A 23,822-nucleotide genomic window follows, 5' to 3' on the forward strand; every position below is an offset into this window, starting at 1 on the left:
GGCAGGGGAATCTGGGTCAGTGGTGTAGCTAGAGGGGGTGCAAAGCACTAAGTTTTGCAGGGAGCCTCACCACAGCATACAAGCAGTCCCTCCCCCTCAGAGCCATTCTGGGCGGTGGGAGCAAAATGGAAGAATATGCCTGGCTCCAAAGGGAAGGAGGAGGGGCTGCTTGCACACTGTGATGAGGCTCCCTGCAAAACTTAGTGCTTTGCACCCCCTCTAGCTACACCTTGGTGCATGGTGGCCTCACAACATGCATTTTGGGCATGATCCTATGCATGCCGTCTCAGAAGTAAGTCTTATTGTGTTCAATGGAGCTTACCCCCAGGAAAGTGTGCAAAAGTTTGCAACCTTTGTTTCATTATTGTGCAGGAGAGGAGATAATGTCAGAAGGGGTGCTTCTTTCCATGATCCTTATACTTGTCCAGGAACAAGTTTTACTGATGCTAGTCAGATATTGCATTTTGGGGGCCTTCCTTAAGGGATGAGATTTTCTATCCTTGTTTCACTGGGTATGGACAAAATAGAACTCACTGGCTGAGTTTGAGAGGTATTTATAACTTCATCCATCCATCCATCACTAAGGGATACCTCAAACATGATATTTGTGTCTCACAAAAATTAAGTGCACTCAACTGAAACTGTCACATATGTCTCCTGTTTACCTGTTTTCATGACTTTCCAATCCCTCTCTTGGTTGTCTCCCTTGTGTCTCCCTTATGTCCCTTATGTCAATGTTTGTCTTATGTTGTGCCTTATGTTGTCTCCCTTATGTCAATACCCAGATTGTAAGCCTGTTGGGATAGGAACATGTCATTTTATTCTGTGGAAAGCACCCAGCACACTGATGGCACTATATACATAATTTTTAAATTATGTACACCATCTCTTGCAGACCACGGCAGAAACATATATGCTGTTCTGTTCACCCAATGTAAACATGAACTTTCAGGTATACAACCAAAGCCCCTTGGTTCAAGCTGGCTGCAGTAGTGTTGATTGTGCAAAATGCAATTGAAGCCTGCTCTGATCCTGTTCTAGGCTGTGGCTGCAAAGAATACACCAGGTGCACTGCAGGCAGCTCAGTGGTGCTGAATACCAGGCACCCAAGAGCAGTAAAGCTAGCATGTTGCTCTGGAGATTACCTGGAATCAACTGAAGTTTTAAGCTGCGCTGCTGTTAGATTGGCATTTCTTGTTCTTCCCCCACTGAGGAAATTGTTGGTGCTTAAAGGGGCTTTGCCCTACTTTTCAGTCTCTAGGAGCTGGGAAGCTACTTACTGCTTCTGGAGGTGGAGGGCTAACAGGGAGGTGCCCTTCTGCACTGCAGAGGGTTCTGACAAACCCCAATGGAGAGAACAGGTTCACCTACTCAGACCATGCAGGTGAAGGCATTGCTGGCTCTCAGGGTTCCTCTGCCATGGAAGTCTTTGAAGAGGTAGATCCTTCCGAGATGCCTTCTGGAGACAACTCTCGCATCCAGTTTTCCCATATCCGATCCCATATCTGAAGACCTTTTCTCAGACCTTTTCTCTGATAAACAGAGGGTTTGACTACTGCCCCATGAGAGCCACGCAATGGATTTCTCATTATGAAACTACTTCCATTTCTGAGATCAGCTTTGCAGAGCCGATGGCCCCATGTGTTTTTTCAGCATTGCCATAAGTGCTGACCACAGAGCCAAGATAGGTGAAGTCACTGACTGAGTTTGGTCACCTGCTAAAATCTGTATCCTTATCTTGGTCTTGCCCCAATGCATTATCAGACTGGTGCCTGGCTGCCAAAGACTTCTAAGCCTGAGCCACTAAACCAGCACATCTGCTGATGATAAATCAACCTGATAAAATCAAGGTGAGCCCTTTCATTGACTTCAGCGGGCTTTAGTTCACAGCCTCAATGTGTCAAGTTAAGCACATGCATCTGTCTTGGCACGATAACACATATAATGGTACAAGATCAACCTTTAGCTGCCAAAGGAGAGAGCACATGGCTCATAAAGCACAACTGTCCAAATGAGACAGTGTAAGGCTTTAATAAATGATGAACTGCAGCCCGAACCTGAGCACATCTGTGCAATAATAAGACAGTGCAAAAGCAACTGTATTTCCATACATTTCAAAACATGCAACGATTATTTCCAAACCCTGCCTTCTGGAATGGCAATTTCCTTTCTAAACAGGGTTGAGCCCTTGGCAGGGGGAGAGGCACAATGAGGAAATACAGGAGAGAAGGTATATTCAGTAGGTTTCATGCATTAAAAATTAGTCACTGTGTTTAATAAAGTAGCACAAGTTCAACCCAATTACAGTCTGGTGTCTTCTTTGGGGATGGAGTGTGAGCATAAACAGAATGCTAGATGCAGGGAGGTGGCAGCAAAATGCATGTGTCTTGTGATCTTGTGTGTGCTCCCTGAGCAGTTAGTGGGCCGCTGTGAGATACAGGAAGCTGGACTAGATGGGCCTATGGCCTGATCCAGCAGGGGCTTGGGGAGCTTGGCGGAGGGCTCCCTGCCCCCCCCCCAGAAGCTGGTTCTTGCTTCTATGAGTAAAACCATCTGTCCCTGACAGTGACATGATCCTGGGGATCGCACTGCTGCCATCCCCCCACCCTTAAGGGACCAGGGACGAGTGTTCCCTGGCTGGTGGGTCACAACCCACAAGTTTGGGAACCACTGCTTTAGATAGATAGTGCATCAGTGTCACCCATCTCCAGCAGTTTGGGTCAAATGGGGACACCACAATGCTAAATGCCATTAGTTGGGTTGCTTTCATTACAGCAAATGTCTAAAATGCTGAGATTGACAAAGGAAGGTAGACAATCCTACATGCACATGGTAAACGTCTGAAATGATGGAGCCACAGTGAATGGGGACATAACCATCGCTACTGAATGGAAGTTTCAAACTCAGCCACTACAGACAAACTAAATGTATTTAATCACATATCAATGGCACAGAAAACAGAGCCACTGTAGTGACAAATGTGGGAAAGTAAGACCCATTTTATTACATACCTTCAGGGATGCATTGACCAAGAACAAATTTATAACCCTTACAGCATTTTTTCCTGAAAGACAAACAAAATAAAATAAATTTATATATGAAGTAATTAGCAAATTAAGAAAATTTGTAAACTATGTACTTAGAAAATTATATTTCAGAATGACAAGTATCTGATCCAGCAACAGCCACTGCATTATGTCATTATTCCTTATTATGATTATTAAAAACATTTATTTTCATCCTCTCTCTCCAGGGTTTATTGTGGTTTACAACAATAATGAAGTCTGCAATCCTATATTCACTTACTGGGGAGTGGGCCCCATTAAATTCATGGGATTTGCTCCTAAGTAAACATACATAGAATTTCACAGTAAAACCATCAGCATACAATAAAAACTATTTAGCTTGGTAGCTGTATCTTAAGCCTTGAGCTAGTATAAGCAATAGGCAGATGGCAAACATAAAGGGTAACTGTTGAAAACCAGCATCATGCAGTCTGACCTACACAGGACAAAAAATATTTAAAATACAGACCTGTGGACGTAGACTGGACCAATGTGGATTGCAAGAGGGGGTTGACTTTTTTTACTGCTTCCTCCATCTAAAAAAATTCTTCACGAAAAAAGCTAGCACACTAAAGAGAGACATCCTAACTCAGCCTGCTTGCTGTTTAGCATTCAGACTTGGATTCAGTTTTTCATATAGTGGAGCACTCAAAAATATGATCCCTCCACCTGCATTCTGAAGTGGTGCTGTCCACCTCAGAACTGCACCACTTTATCAACATCTGGTTCTATTGCATAGTCCCCACAGAGTAAACCTGATGGTACGCTAAAGTGAGAATGCCTGAAGACACTCAAGCACAACCCTAACAGCTGACTGGCCAGCACAGAAACAGTGATGTCATTTCAACTTCACCTGGACAGCAGGGCCCATGAGTAAATGAGGTAATTTGTACCCAGGCCCAGAGTCAAAAAGGGGGGCCAGGAGCCAAAGGAGGGGGACCAGAAATTTCCTGGGATTGAAGAGACTATGAAGTCCATATTAGACTTGAACGTGAACACAGTCACGTTCTGGCAACTCCTGCGACGCCACTGGAACCAACCGTATTGGCTTCTGCCTTTCCATTGGACCATTTCAGCGACGTGGAGAGGGGGATTTGCTGCATGGGTAACAGCCTATCCTCCATACCTACTTTACCCAGGCTTCGCACACTGGAGAGGACACTCTGTTCCAGAACCACCATTCAGAGCACGATACCATAGTCTTCCGAGACTGAAGGATGCCAACATATATAGACTTGATGCTACCAGGAAATGTGACTGCATTTGCGGAAATGTTATAGACCTGTACTTTTAACAAACTACTTTGTATATTCTTTGAACAATGAGAGTAAAGGAAACTTACTCCTGGGTAAGTGTGGGTAGGATTGCAGCCCAGGATAGTTAAAAAATTTTCCTGCTTGATGATGTCACTTCCAGTCATGACATCACTTCCGGTGGGTCCTGACAGATTCTCATTCTGTCCCGGTGGGTCCTGTTGCTAAATGTGTGAGAACCACTGGGCTAACGGGTTCTGAGCTGTCTGAGACAGATCAGGAGAGAGATCTTGGGGTGCTGGTGGACAGCTCAATGAAAGTGTCATCCCAATGTGCGGCAGCAGTGAAGAGGGCTAATTCCATGCCTGGGATCATTAGGAAAGGCATTGAGAATAAGACAGCTAATATTGTAATGTACAAATCAATGGTAAGGCCACACCTGGAGTACTGTATCCAGTTCTGGTCGCCACATCTCAAAAAGGATATAGTGGAAATGGAAAAGGTGCAAAAGAGAGCAACCAAAATGATTACTGGGCTGGGGCACCTTCCCTATGAGGAAAGGCTAAAAGGTTTGCAACTCTTCAGTCTAGAAAAGAGGCGCCTGAGGGGGGACATGATTGAGGGCCCAATTATGCAGGGGATGGACAGAGTAGATAGAGAGATGCTCTTTTCCCTCTCACATAACACCAGAACCAGGGGACATCCACAAAAATTGAGTGTTGGGAGAGTTAGGACAGACAGAAGAAAATATTTCTTTATCCAGCGTGTAATTAGTGTGTGGAACTCTGCCACAGGAAGTAGTGATGACATCTTGCCTGGATGCCTTTAAGAGGGGATTGGACAAATTTCTGGAGGAAAAGTTCATTACGGGTTACAAGTCATAGTAGGTATGTGCAAGCTCTTGGTTTTAGAGGCAGGCCGCCTCTGGTTGCCAGATGTAGGGGAGGGCACCAGTACGCAGCTTGTGTCTGTTGTCTTGTGTGCTCCCTGTGGCATTTGGTGGGTTACTGTGAGATACAGGAAGCTGGACTAGATGGGCCTTTGGCCTGATCCAGCAGGGCTCTTCTTATGTTCTTATTTTCCTATCTCACCTGGACTAGCTGCCCACATAGGATGCTGGGTGTATGGCTGCTGCTGCTGCTGCTACCAAAAGACATATGTGCTGGGCTAAGGAATGCATACCTGACACTCCTTAATATAGTGTCAAATCTGGGAGGAAACCGGCTTGTTACATTAGCTCTTGGTGTATAGATCTGCTGCCACAAAGGAGTGTTTAGGTGCTGCAGAAGCACGTTTTGGTGCAAACAGGACACTTTCCATTCTGTGTGGGCCTAAATACAATGATTCTAATTTTCTGCAATGATTTTCTATATTTAAAAGATTTTACAGAGCCTTAGGAGTGCATTTGGTTGTCCATATTACTGTATCTAGCTGCTGATGCTGCATGGGCCAGTAGACCTGGGCTCTGCATTGGGAAGCCCAGGAGACCTGGGCTCCAAACACTTTTCTGGCTGTTGCCACCCTCCCCCTGCTTTGTTTCATCCTCTCCCTTTTTGGGAAGGGGTCCAAAAGAAATTTTCTACCCCCTGATAAAACTCCTCTGGGGCCCTCCTGGACAGTGCTGATGCCACTATGATGGGGACGTTGGAATGCCCCCCCCATGGTATTCCATGATGGTGCACTGGCATGGACAGCCTCCTCTGAAGGTACATCCTTCGGCTTCACAAGAAACTTTATTCATTTAATTCACCATTTATTTCTGGTGACTCACTAGCAGTTATCATGTAAGGCACAAAGTTTGGGAATTTCTGCATTCATGAATATAAATCTTATTCTCCTATGCTACAAGAAAGTCTAAACACAGTAGGTAGTGGTGGAAATATCCTGCTTGTAAATGTAAACCTAAAGTAACCTCTTCAGTTCAACCTCTTAAATTGCATTTCAAATTAATTACTTCTCTTTTAAAAGTGTGGCTTTTGGAGATGTGCATTCTGGAATGCCTTACAGATGTGATTACATAAATCCAATGTTCAAATTAAGTCTTAGTTATTTCCCTTCTGCTTACTTACACTACAAGTCTTAAGGTTGTCTAATACAAGACATTATGCCTATGCAGATATGCAAGCACATACATAATCAGGCATGAAATGCAGCACAAACATTTCCTTTCACTGCCAGCAAATTGGATCAAGCTGCTCAATATTGTATGGTTCTGATGAAAAAATAAAACCCTCATCCATGTTTTCCCCCCACATGGAGAGACCCTGAATCTGAAGCAACATCTGACCGAAGGAGCTTTGAAAAGGGTCCTGCTAAAATAACAGCTCTATCTAATCAGGGCCTGCCGCCAGCAAAACACAATGGTAAAAGATGCTCTGTAACACACAAACCTGAATGCTGCAGGAGCGCATGTGGGTCACCAGCCACTTGATGAGGCACACAGGATGATGAGGGAGGTGGAATAGGGTGGGGAGAGGGCGATCAGGTCTGGGAAGGGGCTTGATTTGGCAGTGACAGCAGCTGCCGAATACTAGCCCTCTTCATGGTTCTGATCCCATGGTGCGAATTCGCTAGCACAGGTTCGAGTAGACTCCTCCACATTGTAGACACATACCCCTAGGTAAGGGAATGAATGTTCTCTTACCCAGAGGAGACCTCTGTAATTGTTCCCCCCATAGGATGCAGAGGTAGCCATTTTGGTGTTGCTGCACTGGCAGGGAGGGGGAGTGAAGAACAGGATTGGTCTGTTAGTGTGCTAGTGTTTATTTTCATTTCAAATGCATAGTTTGTCTTATCACCGAGGCCCTGAAAGGTGCTTTCAAAGTCTAAAAGATACAGTGAAATATGAAATCACACACAATAATTATATGAAATGATGACAGTATTAATAACACAACTGAAAAAGCAAAGGAAGAACCTACAGTTGTTTGGTCTGCAGGACCGGCCTGGAGTCTCCAGGAATCCGTATCAATCTCCAGGTAACTGCAGAAAGCAAACCTGGTGATTTTTAACAGGACCTCCAGGGATTTCTAACATTATGTCATGTTAGAAAAAAAATCTCCAGGGATAGCTTCAACCACAGTTGGCAATCCTAGCAGAACCCATTTAAAATAGTGACTACCATTCAATCACCCAGAACCTTCTCCTGGCCCAATACATGCTTTTCAATCTGTTGGAATACTGGAAGAGAGATGGCCTGAAGTAGGTGGGCATTGCCATAGGATGGGCATCACCCCCAGGATTTTCCTTAATCTGGTGCTGAGATAATCATTCCTCCACCAATGAACTTCATAAACACTGAATTTCATACTAGATAACAGACATCAGCAACCAGCTTCTATTTTGAATAACAAAGTTTCTAGTCCTTATAGTTGTAAAGATACTATGCACAAGAAACTTTGACAAATCTGAAGCCAAGCAAAAGTTGAGCAGGATTTCATTGCTCTGTGTGGGCCTTTCCCCTTCACTGGTATCTTAAATTAAGCCCCGTTAAAATCAATCTTTCATTACACATTCAGACAAAACCAGTTTTCCCATGGCTCATCAAGCATCCATTCAACTAATGATTTTTGGCTTGCTTTTCCAATCAAGGACCATTTCTGTGAATGACAAGGGCAGATTCATAGACGGCTTGACACTGGCACAATCAATCCTGACAAGCAAAACAATAAAAAAATGAAATCTGTCTGTTTTGAAAAATGAGCCTTAGGAATGTTTTCACAAATGAGCCTCCTATAATTGGTTAGGATAGACATTTAAATTACAAATGCCCCTGTCCACTGTCTCTTTCACATGAACAGCAATCAGCAGCTAACATAAAGAGCGCAGGGAGCTCAAAGATAATTTAACTCTCATGTTTGAAAATGCCGTTGAGATACCAATCCCTTTTCCCAGTTCAAACTTCCTAAAAAGTCAAAGACCCAAGTGAATCTCCCAAATGATCAAAAGTCAACTACAAAAAATGACCTCTTCAAATCAACAATAGATTGTCAAACTGTGTAAAACCAGGACTCTGGCTGTACACAAAAATTAAGCCGAGCACATTTTTTTAATTAAGTTAAGCTGTCTGAAACTGGAGGGGATGGGGGGAAGTTTGCCTTGTTTTGCAAACACTGGTCCTCATTAAACCTCCTTGTAAATGCTGCTGTGAAGCTTTATCTTCAAGAAAAACAAAGGAAAGAGGGTTCAAATGTGCACCTGGAACACTGCATGCATTTTTTCAATTAGCGACACACAACAGGATATATGAGAGACATTTTTCATATTAATATATCACATATTCTCTCTCGACAAACTCAACTTAAGCCGCTGCCATGCAATGGCCCACATATGATCAGAAATGTTCAGAAACACCATCTGCGTATGAAGCAGGAAGGCAGCCTGTCTGCTTCAGGCCATTAACACTTTCCCCAGATACACAACCATCTCTCTCTTTCATCTTTGTCTTCTTCTCCTGGGGTGACTGAGACTGATAGTCTATCCCTTTTTTATTAGTCTGGAAAGGTGAAGTTTGACAGGAGTCTGCCCCCTTCACATCTTACCACCATCCACTTCTGCACACTTAGTTTCTGGACCTGTTTTCCTTTCTTCATCCCTTATTATTATTATTTTTTAAATTATACCTGCTTTTCTTGTAGGGAAAAAAACTCAAGCTGCTGTGTTAACTGCCAGTAACACTGCTCAGGAACTTGAAATCTTCTGGGACAAAGGGGAAACCATATTAGATTTTGAAGCAGGAGGGCAGAGGCAGAGCATGCAAAAGGTCTGGCACTTCCCGATGGGGCAGGAAATGACCCCTGCTTGAAACCCAGGAGTGCTGATACCAGTCACAGAGGAGATACCAGTCACACTGTAGTTCCAACAGTGATTTAAAGTCATGCCTAAATCTTCAGCCTGCCCCTCCCCATCTCCAGCAGTAGTTTGAATCTCTTTTTCTTGTGCTGTCCTTGGCTTCCAGGAACATAGGTTTAGATCCCAGCCCTATCCTGTTTGGAGCAGAAGTAGAATATTGAGCAGAGTGCACTACTAATGGCCCAATCCTCCCTAAGCCCCTGTGTGGCAATGCAGCAGCACTAATGCAACACCTGATGAATTCACAGGGAACAATTTGCCTCCGGAGGCTTCCTTGGAGCAAGGGAACACTTGTTCCCTTCCTTTGGGGTAAGCCCCTGCTGGCCCAGTGGTCAGCTCGGACCTGCGCCAGCAATATCACTTGCACAAGTCTGAATCAATCTGTGAAGGCGGACTGAGTCTCAGAAGGGGGTTAAGATTTGGCAGCCGCAACAAGTAAATGTGCGATACGGCTTGGTTTCACTTTCCATAGGGTTCCATGCATTTTTTCATTCCGGTTTTTGGCCATAACTTTTGAAGGAAAGGAGCTATTTCACTCTGGTTTTTTGCACTGCATTCTGCTGGAAATTCCGCATCCAATGGTATATGGCACGATGGGGTTGCTCCTCAAACCGTGATTTTAATGCATCATCCCCCCAATGTGCGTCATCCCCCCTTGCGTGTCACCCGTGTGACCCGCACCCCCCAAGCAAGGCCACTGGATATCCCCAGTTAGTGTGGTAGAGAATAAGCATATAACTGAGTAAAGTGAACCAACAAAAGCAGGTTCACCTACAGTGCAGACACACCTTACAGCTATGCCATGGAAAATCTTTGTGGGTTCTCTTGAGAGAGCCCTGACCTACAGGGATCAAGTGGATTTATTATGATTTCTTTTCTAGGACAAATTCCACAAACTCACTACTCCTTCTGAAAGCAGATGCCTGTACTGTAATTTGAATTTGGAAGGGAGTTCTCCCCATTTTAAAACCCACAGACTTAAAACCTTGACGTGATTGCTTAAGGCACTTTGCGCAGATCGTGTTTCAAGCACCCAGAAAAGACAGTGTGACTGCCTTGAAATTAATCTGACATATGTAACTCTAAATTACAAGGCCTTGGGTGACCCCCAGCATTTTTCATGACAATTGCATTTCCCTGAAGCAATTTATCAAAATGATTGACGCAGAAGTGGATTATTAGTGGAGGTATTTTTTTTGACAAAAACGAGAGTCAGAGAAGCGGAACAAGGTTGACAGGCATTTTCTTACCAAATTACACATCCACAGTTTCATAATGACAGGCAAACAGGCTGCTATTGATCTGTAAAACATCAAAAGAAGCATGACCCCTGTGGTGGTTCTGAGCAGCTCTACATGCAATTATCTCAGGATGATTCCACCCTCAACCATTCTTAGGTGTACTCCAAATAGGTTTTTAAGTCTACACGAAAAAATATATAAAATGTGAAAATGACAAACACTTGTTGATACACTGTATCGTATTGGTGCACTTGTCAGGAAGACATGATTGGGTGCTGTTCCCTTTTGCTGGGAAGAGGCCATGCTTTGCTATTACATGCTATAAGTCCCACTTTCAGTCTTTGCCCTTTCAGCAAAAATGGTATCATAGTAGACACCTTAGACTAAGAGCTGCTGCCAGTCAGAGAAGACAGCCCTAGGCCATACAAAAGTCTGACTCAGACAAGGGCAGCTCCAATCCCCTTTTAAAGGCATCTAGGCCAGATGCCATCACTACATCCTGTGGCAAGGAGTTCTGCAGACTTTCCACAGAGTTTGCCACAAGGAGTGGCAAACTTAGGTTTGCAATTTGTTGCATCGCTGTGCAAGTGATGTTTCCAGACCTCGGAAGCACCAACAAACACTGTAGGAAGATAGTATCTTATAATACACAATTGATTAGTTTAAAACATTATCTTGGGGATATATTAGGCTTGTCAACTAAGCAGAAAAAAATGTTCTTTCTGTTTTTGGGCCATTGTTAGAAGAGAAAGAGACAAGGATGTTCCCTTGCCACACCTTCAAACTTCTAAAAACTCAGGTGAGTAGCAGAGAGCTTTTGAGTTGGATTCTACACCCAAATCTGCCATTGAACCTGACTTGGGCTCTATTTCCTCACCTAGAGAGTCCTCCCAGCATTTTCTTTTGAAGAGTTGATTGGGAACTCAACTTCTTTCCTTCCAGGCCAATCAGAATGAGAGAAGTGGCTAAGAGTGTCATGGTGACAGTGTGTACTCAATAATGAAAGGTGGTAGGTGACCAAGATGAACTGAGGCAAGACAAGGCAGAAAGAAAAGGGAGAGCTGCTCAGGAAGAGCGGGCAGATGGGTGGGAGAATGAGGGGGTCATTAAAAACTGGGTTTTTTGGCCAATGCAGTCCCTCCAAATTCAAAGTTTCTTGGTGGGTTTACACAGGTTAGGACCGGCTAATTCCTGGCTGTTAAACTGTGCAGGTCTGAGCCTTTAAAAAAAGAACAGCAAAAAAGCATTAGCCTGATAGTGGCTAAATCTTCCTCCTTTGCTAGTATCATTGCTAAAGAGCATGGCAAAGGATAGTATGTCCTAGCTGTAGCAGCCAAAGCCCCAGGTGGTACCTTCCCGTTATACATGCTGAAGAGTTGTGTCCTTGCATCATACACCAGGGGTCTCCAAACCCCGGCCTGGGGGCCAGATGCAGCCCACAGAGAGCCTCTATCTGGCCCACAGCCAGCCTGTGACCCCCTGAGAGCCTCTGGCCCAGTTGACCGAACACAATCAGAGTTGTGCGTGTGGGCTGGGGAAACTGGGGTCCATTTAAATGTGTGCTTTGTTTCTTGGCTGTGTTGGTGTTTGGAGAAATCCTGGACATTTGAGCCGATTCATTCATCATTCATTCACCTAAGTTCCCTCTCTTAACGTATTTAAATTTTATATTAATTTTTTTTTTTGGCCCTCAACACTGTGCCAGATATTTGATGAGGCCCTTCAGCCAAGAAGTTTAGAGACCCCTGTTATACGCCTGGAACCTAGATGTTCTTTCTATCATCTGGAATTCTGAAGAATTAGGAAATGGACACTGAGGAATTTCCCTAGTTCACATGTTTCCATGTTCATAGCATGGAACAACATAAATACGAGTGTATTATATGTGTGTGTATCAATTTACTGAACCTAAGTTGTAACTAACTTTGTGTATATGAACAAACATACACATCCTATAAACACAAACAAAATTAAACATTATTTTATGGGCCGCAGGCTTAGGTTTAGTTTAACATTCCAAACATTCAATCTAACAAAAGACATGGGTTTCTTTTTTCAAGAAATTACTTCTATCTCATTTGAATATTCCCGAAGATGAATCCGCTTCATTTTTTAAATGACTGGAGCTGCAGTTCTTGAAAGGTCAAAATGCAGAGGGACAATACAAATGTTCTTTGCATCATCTTCCAACTCCTAATTAGACTCTGAGCCAAGTTTCTTTCCAAGCTTGTAAATTAACTGCCTTGCTGATGGCAGTCCGTCAGCTATTTGTCTCAGCAAAGGTGAGCCAGAATCCAGTACTAATCACTTCGCATCTGTCCAGACTCTCTTGGAATTCTTAAACTTCCAGGATGCTTCATCTGTGACTCCAGTTACACACAAGAATGCATGCTAGATAGAAAGCTATAAATTCCATTTCACTAACGAAAGAAGTGCCACAGGAGGAATTTGGAGCTCGTTAGATGGTCGTGGCTCTGTTGCTAGGTCACTGGAGTTAAACAACAACAAGCCACTGGCCGGTTGTCAGATTTATTGATTCCACTCTGGTCCAGTTTTAGTCAGAATCTTTCATCAGTTAGATCAGAAGTGTTCACAAGCAATAACTAATAAAATATCTTTCAAATGGTCATAAAAATAAAACCACACAACACACACACACACACATGAACACATTGTACACAGGCACACGCAATAGGACAACACAAGGAATTCATCAATTTACAAGGCATAGTTTTAAGACTGTTTTCCAGAGTAAGTTGTAAACTTTTAACCAAGTCAAATAACAATTTTCCAAGTTATTGCGTAAGGCTAAGTTAGGAGTCCCATGAGAATAATCTGCAATTTTGGCATTAACTATTCACGTGAATGCAACAAACTCCGCTTTAAGCAACAGATTTTCTACATTGAAAGTATAAGACTGCAAGTCATGCATCTCAAGCCAGCAATTCATTCCAATACACTGACAGTGCAAAAGAATTTTTCTTTCCACTGTATGAGAGGAGAAGTTTAATGAACGTGAGAGTTGCATGTGTGGAGCTCTTATCCACCGGAGTTAATGGGAAAGTCAACTCAACTAGTTCTAAATCTGGATCTAGTCTTTTAAAATGCTCAGTAGCTCATGCCCAGGAAATTGGAAAAAGCACAGAGAGTTCTGGTGCAAGAAGGATGGTTCACAAAGGATGGGCTGAGGCCCTTTATAGGATAAAAAAAGCAAAGCAGCAATTCTCCCATTTTGTTCCTCTTTCTCTTCCTTTGAACGTACCTTAGTAACAAATTTTGGTTTCTTTTTGCATCTTTCACCAGCCTCTGCTCATACTGGGCTTTAGCTCTCCCTACAAGAAAGACACTCTTCCTACAAGTCTGGGCTACTTGTCTACACTCATCCATGGTGATCTCTCCTATTGCCTCCCTGTTCCCCCCCCCCCACTCCCATCCCACTCCCTGCATGATCTTACCTGGGGTGCTGGACATCCTCAATCTGCCACAAGGCAGAGCTGGCTTCTGGTCACAGCCAGCCTGTGTGTTTCAGTGTGTTGCACTTCGCAACTGCCAGAAAGCACCTAGTGCCACCGGAATGCTCGTTCCGGTGGTGCTAGTTGCCATTAGTATCGAACCACAATGCACGTTTCTTGCACAAAACCGATTGCACCTTACTAGTTCCATGGTTCTTATTTTTCTCTATATAATCTCAGGGGCCTCCTTTTTCAAGGGAATCTTTTCCCAGTGGCAATGGGGTAATCAACCTATCTAAAAGAAATATTCAAATAATCATGTATCACTGTGGTTATAAAGGAATTATTTTGGCTGTTCCTTGCAATTTGATGCTCTTTGTGGACCACAAGATGCCATTTGGAATCTATCTTTCCCTCTGGAGACTAACCAACAGATTTCTCCAAAGCACTGTTTGCTTACTTAACAGTCTGCTGAACTTACATGTAGACCACAGACTGAAACATGCAAAAGGAGTACATACCTTGCCAACATCTCAGGTAGTGACAGATAAGTCAGATTGATTATACACTTTTAAACACACAGAGAGAATGAATAATTGCTAAAATAAATCTGAAACATAAATTTCAGGTTATGTGTGTTATGCCAACAATATTAAATGCACACATGACCAGGAAATGCATTTGCTTTTTTAGATTTTTTTTTTTTTTAATTTACATTGCTAGGATGCATCAGTTTTGTTCTTCTTTTTCATATATCTCCCATTCTCCTTTCAGGTACAATGTGGAAAGCAAGAAGATGCCAGACAAAAAAAAATGCAACAACATACAGAGATCCAGGTCAGACAGCACTGTAAAGTGCTGCAAGGGTCTCAAACATACTCTTGCTCAGTTCACCCTGGTGGTGGCACTTCTCTGGCCTGCTGCAGATTGGATGTGGTGATTGGCTCCTTGGATATCACACCAATAGCACACAGGATTCACACGGATGACACACTGATGTCAGACAGATGACGTGGAAACACCACACCGACAGTACACAGACATGATACAGATGATATGCCACTGTCATGGAGATTGCACTGATGTCACGGTGATGGCATCATGACAATCATACATGGACATCCCACTGATGATATGCCGATGTCACAATGATAACATCCTGCCATCAAGACACTAGTCTATGGATAAACAGCTTCCATGGTCATTGGGGGGTGTTACTGGGAAGGGCTGTGCCAGTGTTTCTTTGCTAGGACAGGCTTGGAATTTGGCCCTTGTTGTACCATCATCAGTTCACTGTCAGTATGACATTACAAGGACAGGCTTGGGATACAACAGATGTCACACCAGCATTCGTGAGCCACTAACACAGTGTCTGAATAGGACTGGGCCATTAGTTTCTCTGCTCTGCAGCTTCCAGTTGAAATGTCCAGTTGAAATGTCCAGTTGAAATGTCTGCGTGACTTCCTCTTTGTCGACGATGCAGCTGTCACTACCCACTCTGCCAAAGATCTCCAGCAGCTCATGGATCGTTTTAGCAAGGCCTGCCAAGATTTTGGACTGACAATCAGCCTGAAGAAAACACAGGTCATGGTTCAGGATGTGGACTCACCTCCCTGCATTACAATCTCTGAGCATGAACTGGAGGTTGTCCATGACTTTGTGTACCTTGGCTCAACGATCTCCGACACTCTTTCTCTCGATACCGAGCTAAACAAGCGCATCGGTAAAGCAGCTACCACGTTTTCCAGACTCACAAAGAGAGTCTGGTCCAACAAGAAGCTGACGGAACATACCAAGATCCAGGTCTACAGAGCTTGCGTCCTGAGTACACTTCTGTACTGCAGCGAGTCATGGACTCTTCGCTCACAACAGGAGAGGAAACTGAGCGCTTTCCACACGCGCTGCCTCCGACGCATCCTCGGCATCACCTGGCAGGACAAAGTTCCTAACAACACAGTCCTAGAACGTGCTGGAATCCCTAGCATGTATTCACTGCTGAAACAGAGACGCCTGCGTTGGCTTGGTCATGTCGTGAGAATGGATGATGGCCGGATCCCAAAGGATCTCCTCTATGGAGAACTCATGCAAGGAAAGCGCCCTACAGGTAGACCACAGCTGCGATACAAGGACATCTGCAAGAGGGATCTGAAGGCCTTAGGGATGGACCTCAACAAGTGGGAAACCCTGGCCTCTGAGCGGCCCGCTTGGAGGCAGGCTGTGCAGCATGGCCTTTCCCAGTTTGAAGAGACACTTTGGCAACAGTCTGAGGCTAAGAGGCAAAGAAGGAAGGCCCATAGCCAGGGAGACAGACCAGGGACAGACTGCACTTGCTCCCGGTGTGGAAGGGATTGTCACTCCCGGATTGGCCTTTTCAGCCACACTAGATGCTGTGCCAGAACCACCTTTCAGAGCGCGATACCATAGTCTTTCGAGACTGAAGGTTGCCAATACTCTGCAGCTTTCCTTCAGTCATTAATATGTTGTGATGTGGTTTTGGCTCTTGCCATTTCTTGCCATTTTATTAAACTTTTTGTATTTTTAATTAATGTAAATGTATTTTTGTTTTTATTGATTTTGTTAGTAGAATGATAGGCTATAATTCCTCCATGGAGCCTGTTTAAGCAGGCTGTACACATATAAGGGCCAAATCCTATATTTACTGTTCAGTGTACTGGCAGGTTCTCACTGGTGCTGTCTGCCATGAAGCATTCAGTGCCAGTCATAAAAGGTGCTTCAACAGTGCACTATTATGTGCGCTGCCAGAAGGGCTGGCAGGAAGGTCTGCGCCTTCCCACGTCCATCATTGCATCTCCCACTGCTCACTAGAGCTGGAGGGGGATGGAACAGGGCAGAGGGGGTGAAATGGGGTGGGTGGATTGGGTCCAGAAGGGGGCGGTTCAATTCTTAAAACACATAGACGGACAGGCCTTGCTGAGGGAGAATCAGCATGGCTTCTGTAAGGGTAGGTCTTGCCTCACAAACCTTATAGAATTCTTTGAAAAGGTCAACAGGCATGTGGATGTGGGAGAACCTGTGGACATTATATATCTGGACTTTCAGAAGGCGTTCGATACGGTCCCTCACCAAAGGCTACTGAAAAAACTCCACAGTCAGGGAATTAGAGGACAGGTCCTCTCCTGGATTGAGAACTGGTTGGAGGCCAGGAAGCAGAGAGTGGGTGTCAATGGGCAATTTTCACAATGGAGAGAGGTGAAAAGCGGTGTGCCCCAAGGATCTGTCCTGGGACTGGTGCTTTTCAACCTCTTCATAAATGACCTGGAGACAGGGTTGAGCAGTGAGGTTGCAAAGTTTGTGGACGATACCAAACTTTTCCAAGTGGTGAAGACCAGAAGTGATTGTGAGGAGCTCCAGAAGGATCTCTCCAGACTGGCAGAATGGGCAGCAAAATGGCAGATGCGCTTCAATGTCAGTAAGTGTAAAGTCATGCACATTGGGGCAAAAAATCAAAACTTCACATATAGGCTGATGGGTTCTGAGCTATCTGTGACAGATCAGGAGAGAGATCTTGGGGTGGTGGTGGACAGGTCGATGAAAGTGTCGACCCAATGTGCGGCGGCAGTGAAGAAGGGCAATTCTATGCTTGGGATCATTAGGAAGGGTATTGAGAACAAAACAGCTAATATTATAATGCCGTTGTACAAATCTATGGTAAGGCCACACCTGGAGTACTGTGTCCAGTTCTGGTCGCAGCATCTCAAAAAAGACATAGTGGAAATGGAAAAGGTGCAAAAGAGAGTGACTAAGATGATTCCTGGGCTGGGGCACCTTCCTTATGAGGAAAGGCTACGGCATTTGGGCCTCTTCAGCCTAGAAAAGAGACGCCTGAGGGGGGACATGATTGAGACATACAAAATTATGCAGGGGATGGACAGAGTGCATAGGGAGATGCTCTTTACACTCTCACATAACACCAGAACCAGGGGACATCCACTAAAATTGAGTGTTGGGAGAGTTAGAACAGACAAAAGAATATATTTCTTTACTCAGCGTGTGGTTGGTCTGTGGAACTCCTTGCCACAGGATTTAGTGATGGCATCTGGCCTGGACGCCTTTAAAAGGGGACTGGACAAGTTTCTGGAGGAAAAATCCATTATGGGGTACAAGCCATGATGTGTATGCACAACCTCCTGATTTTAGAAATGGGTTATGTCAGAATGCCAGATGCAAGGGAGGGCACCAGGATGAGGTCTCTTGTTATCTGGTGTGCTCCCTGGGGCATTTGATGGGCCGCTGTGTGATACAAGAAGCTGGACTAGATGGGCCTATGGCCTGATCCAGCGGGGCTGTTCTTATGTTCTTATGTTCACGAGGCATGGTTCCACTCCATCACCTAATTTGGAGGAAAAAACTGTGAGACTACATACTTCTGACTCATTAAACTAGGATCATACCAAACCAACATAGTCTGGGTCAAAATTGTTGGGAGCTTTTTTGAACACCATTGCTAACTTCAACAACAGTTAAGCTGGATTGACTTTTGAATGCAAGTCATCAAAAAAACTCAATAAAGAAAATAAAGAAAACATTTCATGTGTGGCTCCTAAAATATAAATGGAGAGCCAGATGTTATTCTCTCTTTATATGCCTTTCATTGTTTTAAGGAAGGGTGTTACTAAAGCTAAAAATTTTGAAATTAAGTGCACTGGTTTGTTCAAATGAACAAGGTGGAAGGGAGAAAGGGGAAGAGGAAGGAGCAAAGAGCTGTTTGAGTGAGCAAATGTTTCTTCTCAAGCCAGAAAAACGTTTACGACTCAAGGGGCTCATAGCAACATATGGGGCAGATAGAAAAGTCATTAGAGAATGCCTGAGTGCAGCTCTTCTCTATGAACAGCTCCCAACACTGAGACATGATATCTTAAGAAGATAATACAATGGAGAATTATAGAGTGTTACTACACTGTGGTGACTGAGCCAAGGTTAAAGTTAGATACGCTGAACCACAGGTCGATCATTGCAGAACGCTGTAGATAATGCAACACATGTTGGAAAGATGCTGAAGAAAAATGTAGCTATTTTATGAATGGTTATATTCATAAAGAGTTGTGGCATTTGAATTGAAAATTAATATCCTAGTCCCATACACACACAGGAGATGACCCTATTTTGGTCCCTAAGAGGGTAAATCTAAACTGCTCTTCTTCCCACCAATTAACATGAAACACATCCACCAGAATTTTTCCTGCTCAAGAGCCACTGAAATAATTTAGGACTTCAGAAGCATTCAGAAGTCAGACCTACAAACAGAGACAATGACAACCTCACTGTCCTATCTACATAAGTTCTGCCTGCACTGAACTTTTGAATCATCTGTATTTAAATTGAAAGGCAACAGCCCACTATTAGACCACAATAGTTCTCCTCTATGCCTGTTATTGTTACAACTGTACATATGGGGCCTTAACAAACATGAGGCAAGGCAGGCATCCCAGGTGGTGGATACGCTTAGGAGACAGAGGAGATAAGAGGGGTAAGTGCCTCAGGTACAGTTAGTGGAAATTGTCCTGCACAGGACCTGGTGAAATGAATGAGAGCTGAACAAGACTGGTGCAAGAGTGGCATCCACAGCCATCAGACTGTCTCACAGCTAGCCCACCTCATTTGCCTGAAACACGAGGCATGGCATGGCAGCAGATGCTACACAGGTTGTTTCCATCAGTCCAAGTGGTTGACTGCATGTGCAAATCTGAGGTTAATTAGCTGATGATTTAAAACTAGCTAAATTAAGACTGTTGGAATTTAATTATTAAATTATTAATTTTAACCAGGTGATTCTTCATGTGTACTCGGCCCATCATTAGCCACCTTACAGAACGCAAGGGCATTATTAGTTGGCAACCTTCAGTCTCGAAAGACTATGGTATCGCGCTCTGAAAGGTGGTTCTGGAACAGCGTCTAGTGTGGCTGAAAAGGCCGATTCGGGAGTGACAATCCCTTCCACACTGGGAGCAAGTGCAGTCTGTCCCTGGCCTGTCTCCCTGGCTATGGGCCTTCCTTCTTTGCCTCTTAACCTCAGACTGTTGGCCAAGTGTCTCTTCAAACTAGGAAAGGCCATGTTGCACAGCCTGCCTCCAAGCGGGCCGCTCAGAGGCCAGGGTTTCCCACTTGTTGAGGTCCACTCCTAAGGCCTTCAGATCCCTCTTGCAGATGTCCTTGTATCGCAGCTGTGGTCTACCTGTAGGGCGCTTTCCTTGCACGAGTTCTCCATAGAGGAGATCCTCAAACAAATTCCAAGATTTGCTAGGCCCCAGGCACCTCTAGCAAAAAGGGTCTCCTTTAAAACAGGGTGGGAAGATAGAAAGAGTGGGGGTGACCTCCCTCTGCTTTGGACCTTGGAGAAGGGCTGCCAGTTAGAGCAAAATAAACTGGGGTAAATGAACTAATTGTGAAGATCAGTATAAGGCTGTTTTGTATGTTCTAGGCCAGTTTCCAAACTTTCTAGTTTCCAAACTTTTTATCACCAGGATCCACTTTTTTAAAATTACACTTTACTGGGAACCACTTAGGTTTACCTGATCTAGAAAGAAATAATATTTATTTATTTATTTACAAGTAATAACAACCAGAAAAAAAGATCTTCAAACACTTATCTCCCTATATTTACATAAGCTTGTAAACTGCTAGAGCTTAGGGTCCAATCTTACTCAGTTTTCCTGTGCCTGGGCAGCCATGCCAAGGGGCATGCAACGCATCCTGTGGTGGAAAGGCAGTCACTGAGGCCTCCTCAAAGTTAGGGAACATTTGGTCCCTTACCTGGGGGCTACACCAGTTCTGTTGAAGGGGAGTTGGAAGGAAAACATGCATTTTTGGGGAAACCAGACTCATAAAAAATAAATAAAAAGGATACAGGATTGTCTGTTGCACTGTTAATTTCTGTTGTGATTATGTCTTTTACAAAAGCGATGGTGTCATTTACAACGCCATGGACCTGTGGGCAGCAGCTTCCTTCCAACTCCCCTTCAACAGCTTAGTTCAATGTTTCCCAAACTGTGGGTCAATATCCACGTGGGTATCAATCTGATTGATACGGGTAGATGGGACTCGTCAGCCTAGGAAGGCAGCTCATCTAAGAGAAGGAAACTCTGACCTCAAACCTCCACTGCCTTGTGGCTACATCCAGTTGTGGAAAAGGCTTCAGGAGTCAACCTCGAGGCAAAATCAGGCGCCGGAGTCCCTTAGGCAGTTGATGGCTGAACACAGTCACGTTCTGGCAACTCCTGTGACGCCGCTGGAACCAACCGTATTGGCTTCTGCCTTTCCATTGGATCATTCCAGCGACGTGGAGAGGGGGGATTTGCTGCATGGGTAACAGCCTATCCTCCATACCTTCTTTACCCAGGCTTCGCGCACTGGAGAGGACACTCCAACTTCGCCATACGGTGTCGGCACAACACGGGAAGCAGCAGTTTACCGGTTATAAGTCTTCGCTCGATTGGCGTAGAGCATGACGCCAGGGGCTGCTTCCGACAGTGGGAGAGATCATTGCATCTCATTGGGCAGCTACCGCCCGCCTTAAGCTGGGCAGTCCCCAGCCAGTAAGGTGTTGCCTCGCCACGGTCCGTTAACCTCATGGGGTGCGTGGGGTTTAGGGTGAAAACCGACAAGCGGATCGACAACTCTGCACCATGCAACAGAAAACAGAAAACTACTGCCCTAAAGCTGGGCACCTGGAATGTTAGGACAATGACACCTGGCTTCTCTGATGACCTGCAAGAAATAGACGACGCACGCAAAACAGCTGTCATCGACATGGAGCTGAGCAGACTGCAGATGGACATCGTCGCCCTTCAAGAGACTAGGCTGCCAGATTCCGGATCTGTCAAGGAGAGAAATTTCTCATTTTTCTGGCAGGGAAAACCACCAAACGAAACCAGGGAACATGGCGTTGGCTTTGCGGTCAGAAATACCCTGCTGAAATCCATCATCCCACCTACTGTGGGAAGTGAAAGAATTTTGTCCCTGCAGCTCCAGTCATCAGCAGGACCTGTCACTCTCATCAGTGCTTATGCACCGACTCTGTCGTCTCCAGCAGAAGCCAAAGACAAATTCTATGATGACCTGGCCACCACTGTCAAGAAAATCCCTGTAAAAGAGCCATTGTTCATTCTCGGCGATTTCAATGCTAGAGTTGGTGCTGATAACAGTTCATGGCCCACTTGCTTAGGTCAGTTTGGCACTGGGAGGATGAACGAAAATGGCCAACGCCTGCTAGAGTTTTGCTGTCATCACGGTCTCTGTGTCAGCAACACGTTCTTCAACACAAAGCCCCAACATAGAGTCTCTTGGAGACATTCAAGATCAAAGCACTGGCACCAGCTCGACCTGATCCTCACCAGACGCTCCAGCCTTCCCAGCATCAAGATCACACGCAGTTATCATGGTGCTGCCTGCGACACTGACCACTCCCTGGTGTGCAGCAGAGTGAAACTGCAAACAAAGCGACTGTATCACACGAAAAAGGAAGGAAGACCTCGCATTGATACCAGCAAGACCCGGGATCAGAGAAAAGTGGAGGAATTTGCACAAGCGCTTGAGGAATCTCTTCCAGGCCCGGCCGACGCAAACGCATTCAACAGATGGGAACATTTCAAGAATACCGTTTACAACACCGCCTTGTCCATATTCGGCAAGAAGACCAACAAGGCAGCAGACTGGTTTGAAGCCCACTCTGAGGAGTTGACACCAGTCATTGAGGAAAAGAGGAGAGCTCAAGCAGCATACAAGGCCTGTCCCAGTGAGCGCAACCTGCAGGTCCTCCGAACTGCTCGCAGCAAAGTCCAACAGACTGCCAGGAGATGTGCTAACGACTACTGGCTCCAGCTCTGTTCCGAGATACAGATAGCAGCTGACACGGGCAACATCAAGGGGATGTATGATGGTATCAAGCAGGCCCTAGGTCCAACACAGAGGAAAATTGCCCCTCTGAAGTCTGTCACAGGCGAGGTCATCCAGGATCGGGCGCAGCAGATGGAACGCTGGGTGCAGCACTACTCTGAGCTATATTCCAGAGAAAATGTAGTCACCAAAGACGCACTGAACAACATTGAGTGCCTGCCTGTGTTGGAAGAGCTTGACAGTGAACCAACCCTAGAAGAACTTCACGTGGCCCTGGACTTGCCTTTGGCAAGGCACCTGGAAAAGACAGCATCCCTGCTGAAGTCCTAAAATGCTGCAAAGAGATCATCGTCACTGAGCTGCATGAAATCCTCTGTCTCTGCTGGAGAGAAGGTGGAGTACCTCAAGACATGAGGGATGCAAACATCATCACGCTGTACAAGAACAAAGGTGACGGGTGACTGCAACAACTACCACGGCATCTCTCTCCTTAGCGTTGTAGGAAAGCTGTTTGCCCGAGTTGTACTAAAGAGGCTCTAGGTACTTGCAGAGAGCGTCTATCCAGAATCGCAGTGTGGATTCCGAGCCAACAGGTCCACCACTGATATGGTATTCTCCCTTAGACAACTGCAGGAGAAATGCAGGGAACAATGACAGCCACTCTTTATAGCCTTCATAGATCTCACAAAGGCTTTCGACCTGGTCAGCAGAGACGGCCTCTTCAAGATTCTCCCCAAGATTGGATGTCCACCCAGGCTCCTCAGCATCATCAGATCTTTCCACAAGGACATGAAGGGCACTGTTGTCTTCGATGGCTCCACATCAGACCCTTTTGACATCCGAAGCGGAGTGAAGCAGGGCTGTGTTCTTGCACCAACCTTGTTTGGGATTTTCTTCGCTGTCCTGCTGAAGCAGGCCTTTGGAACTGCAACAGAAGGCATCTATCTCCGGACCAGATCAGACGGAAAGCTCTTCAACCTCTCCAGACTGAGAGCAAAGTCCAAAGTCCAGCTGAAATGTCTGCGTGACTTCCTCTTTGCCGACGATGCAGCTGTCACTACCCACTCTGCCAAAGATCTCCAGCAGCTCATGGATCGTTTTAGCAAG

General features: G+C 45.0%; 1 protein-coding gene across 1 annotated transcript in view; it reads right to left on the bottom strand.

Annotated features, from left to right (window-relative positions):
- The window catches only part of CCBE1 (collagen and calcium binding EGF domains 1), a 148,848-nt gene that overhangs the window by 17,011 nt on the left and 108,015 nt on the right, over nucleotides 1-23,822 (bottom strand). Inside the window, exon 3 of the mRNA XM_066618142.1 lies at nucleotides 3,012-3,064. Coding sequence (XP_066474239.1) covers nucleotides 3,012-3,064 — 53 coding nt within the window. The remainder of the gene's footprint in view (nucleotides 1-3,011; nucleotides 3,065-23,822) is intronic.

Source organism: Tiliqua scincoides, chromosome 2 (genome assembly GCF_035046505.1).
Source record: "Tiliqua scincoides isolate rTilSci1 chromosome 2, rTilSci1.hap2, whole genome shotgun sequence".
Taxonomy (NCBI): domain Eukaryota; kingdom Metazoa; phylum Chordata; class Lepidosauria; order Squamata; family Scincidae; genus Tiliqua; species Tiliqua scincoides.